This window comes from Branchiostoma floridae, chromosome 6 (assembly GCF_000003815.2).
Source record: "Branchiostoma floridae strain S238N-H82 chromosome 6, Bfl_VNyyK, whole genome shotgun sequence".
In the NCBI taxonomy this organism is placed as follows: Eukaryota; Metazoa; Chordata; class Leptocardii; order Amphioxiformes; family Branchiostomatidae; genus Branchiostoma; species Branchiostoma floridae.
In genome coordinates, this window is record NC_049984.1 from 27,540,788 (window position 1) to 27,544,596 (window position 3,809).

Consider the following 3,809-nt stretch of genomic DNA (forward strand, 5'->3'; position numbering starts at 1 on the left):
CCAGATAAGTTTCTCAGTGCCCTAATGTATCTGTTATGTACATGGTTTACAAATGACCTGCATACACTGTTTCGTTTATGATTTATATTTATATTCATACAATAAATGCATATTCACATATACTTCAATACAATACAATTTCTGGAGACTTCAGGCCATGTAGGCTGGAGATATGATGTTCTTTTTTCATCAGTAAGTAAACAGCAGCAAGAAGGGTTTTACAGCGCAGGTGCCAAAAATGTTCTACGTGCCTCGTACAAAGTGTCACGTGATCGCTGAAGTCTTTTAAATTTAAGTCTATTTTTCAGATACCACGCCTTTCAGCGTAAGCCACTCCCGGGGTTGGAGATGGATATATTCCGTGAATACGACAACCCGTATGACAAGGATGCCTACATTGAGGATGCCCCAGCTCTGCAACAGACGCCAATCGCTAGACAAGACATTGGGAGGCTGCCGGCAGGTCTGGCGAAAATCTTCGCCGAGATGGACAGAGGCGGCATATTGTGTGCACCTACATGGTAAATATCTGTTGTTTGTGAACTATGTGTGATTGCCTATGGTATTGCTAAATGCATATGAATAGAAATGTGGTAACAGGAAAATGTATAACGATACACACATTGTATATGATGTAATTATATGACTTTCAAAAATTACAGATACTGAAACCATTGCAAGAAAGTTTAAAAAGTGACAAAGGGGAAAACAAGGGACAAGGGCCAAACATGGCACCCAGAGCTTGCGGACAAAGCCAAAGGTAATTTTGTTCAACATCTTTACTTGGATGAACTATTTCACTTGTTCAGCCCTCATAATGGTCAGGGCAATTAAAAAAAGCTTCAGATAATATCATAGATCCATGGCAAAACTTAGTAAACCATAGCTGCACTAAATGAACAAAGGATTTCACCTGCAGGAGCACCATTGAAAACTCATTTCTACTGGTGCATGGCACGGTGTGGGGGAGATGTGCAGGTTCTGAGGGACAGCCTCATCAACATTGTTCAGCATCACCAGGTAATGTCCATGTTCCGTTGTCCAACAAGATCTGTACTGATTTTGCGGAATATAAAAAACAATGGCATAATGTAATGTCAGTATAATGTATAAATATATGCGAGGTTACCTTTAAAATGTTTCTAATCTTCTCCCGCGGTGTTATTTTGGGCACCGCGGGAGTACAGCAATGATCACAGCAATGAACACAGCAATGATCCTGGTCTTGAACCGAGTTTAGTTTGGATGATTGGCAGATGGTCTCTGTATATGCAAGCTATCCGGACCAACAATGATGAGGAGGGATGGCACAAACGACTGAATCTGAAGGCTAGTTGCTAGTGGCCCAGGTTCGTTTGATCTATGAAGGGAGAGAGAACAAGCCCTCAATAGCGGGTATCCCAATAGACATACACCTCACATGCAGACAGGCCCAGAACTACCCGAGAATGAAGACAAAGCGCACAGGAAACCCTATCTTCGATATCATAACACACATCAACTCCCAAAAGTCAAACAACCAGATAAGATCTCCACTCCACCTGCTCCAAACAAGGCTTAATGAAATGAAAGGCGATACGGAAGAAAACATGGTGGACAAAGAACCGTACTACGATGCAAGACTACCTCCTTTCACCATGGGTAGCATCGATTCAACAACCAACACTACAGGGGAAAGGCAAAGCACGAAGGGATGTCCTGAACACACTTACACTAAAAGGCAATGAACCTACTACCAGTCATCTTCACAGACGGCTCGGCACTTAGGAATCCCGGACCTACTGGTTGCGCCACAGTCGTCTATGAAAAGTAGGGAACATCTGAACCTTTTGCTGTACGCAAACCTCACGAAAACCAGTAGCCAACAAATCCAACAACTATGAAGGAGAACATGAGGGGATTCACCTCGCTATTACCACCATCATCAGAAGACAAACCACATATACCAACGCACTCGATAGAGACCGTCACATGGGTTCAACAAGTGGAGGCCTACAACGGCTTAATGTGATTGGATGGCGCGCAAGCGCACATTCCATGTAATTGAATACGAAATGAAGCCTACGTGAAGCATGTTTGAATCATTGAATGGAAGACTGTGAAATACAACTTCCCGGTTGTGACGTAAAAAGCTGTTAACTGTTAGTACAGGCTTACTGTATTTTGCTGAGCATACGAGCAGAGCAGTGCTAATTTTTAAGCTGCAAGGAAACACATTGATGGACTGATCACAATCTAGGTGTATAAAGAGAGTATGTACTCGGTATATATATTACATTTGTTCACACACTTGTATATCATTTGAAACTGTTTGCATCTGGAATAGCAGAACTGTGCTGAATGCAGTGTTATAGAATAGGATGGACATTACACCTGCATCATGTTTGTCGACTAATGCGTGAAGTACTGCAGTTAAATCTTAAAATCACTATTTCAGATGACTACAGTGTTGCCAGTGAGTTTCGCTGTAACCATGAGAGGCAACTAAAGCAGAAGGAGAAAGAAGAGAAGGTAAGTCAAATATTTTCAAACAGCACTAGCACAATTTAATGTTAAGCATTATTGTTATAACCCATGCACCTACTTCTATTATTGAAAAATCTGTTCTTATAAGGATGAAGAATCACACTTTATTATGGATGTTGAGTTATCCTTCATCAGTTCATGGTTGCTTAGCATCATGGCAAGATCATGATTTTTCAGTAAAATTAACCTGTTGAAGAACTGGAAGGTGATACCATAAAACTGAGTGCACAAAGGCATAGGCCTGGTCCTCTCACTCTGGCTTTGTTATTTTAATGTTATTCCACATATGCTTTTAATTTTTTTTAAATTAAATTGGTGTGGCCTAACAGTAGTTGTCTGATTTTGTAACTTAATGAACTTTGCTATACCAAGTTTCATCTGATGAAACTACCTTGGCTATACCAACAACCACCACATAGCTAAAATAATACTTTTATCACAAACAGGTGCAAAGCGAAGCCATTGAACCCAGGGCACCTCTTGCCAACATATCAAACACTTTTGTTCTAGGGCACGGCTAGTGTGTTAAGTTTTTTTCTGATTGATAGACTTTTTAACTTATCTGAAAATTATATACAAGAAGACCCTGCAGCAAGGATTTGTGACTATACTTGCTTGTTCCTCTGGTAATGGGCAAATTCATGACACGGGTAAATTCACAACATTCATTTAATGTTTTGATTCCCCCAAAAAGTACTTGTCCCATTTTCACTGTTATCCATAAACTCAATGAACTCTTGTATGTAAAACAAATGTGTTATAATTTCGCGATAGCTACTGTTACTTCAATAATAGTTTTAATTTGCATCTTCTTCACTGTTAGGCATCAGAAGTGCCCACAGAGCTGGAGCTGTGCCTGGGCAAGGACAGCCAGGAAGTACATGTAGGTTTAGTTTTATATTCTTTATTCGTTTAATTTATTACAACGTTAAACCGGGAGTGAGTGTGTGAGTGTACATGCTGGGTAACACAAACACGTACAAGTTGGGGTAGCATTCAAAGTTTTGAATTCCCAAAAAAAACTTGTCCCATTTTCACTGTTCTCTTGTTAGTGAAATAAATTTGTTAAAATCTTGCGATAGTTAACTGTTACTGCTTCTTCGATTATTGTGTTAACTTTCATCTTCTTGACTGTTAGGCACCAGAAATGCCCACAGAGCTGGAGCCAGTCCAGGACAAGGGCAAGGGCAGCCAGAAAGTAGGTTTTGTTTTCTATTGCATGCAATATGTGAATCATATACACATTATTCAATATCAAGAGATAAGGTAGATTGTTCCTTTCT

The 3,809-nt window shown here is 40.1% G+C and overlaps 1 protein-coding gene across 1 annotated transcript in view; it reads left to right on the plus strand.

Moving 5' to 3' along the window:
• The first annotated feature begins 2,064 nt into the window (after positions 1 to 2,064).
• Positions 2,065 to 3,809, plus strand: part of LOC118417279 — a 4,501-nt gene continuing 2,756 nt past the window's right edge. Inside the window, exons 1-3 of the mRNA XM_035822791.1 lie at positions 2,065 to 2,511; positions 3,350 to 3,409; positions 3,665 to 3,724. Coding sequence (XP_035678684.1) covers positions 2,341 to 2,511; positions 3,350 to 3,409; positions 3,665 to 3,724 — 291 coding nt within the window. The 5' untranslated portion in view covers positions 2,065 to 2,340. The remainder of the gene's footprint in view (positions 2,512 to 3,349; positions 3,410 to 3,664; positions 3,725 to 3,809) is intronic.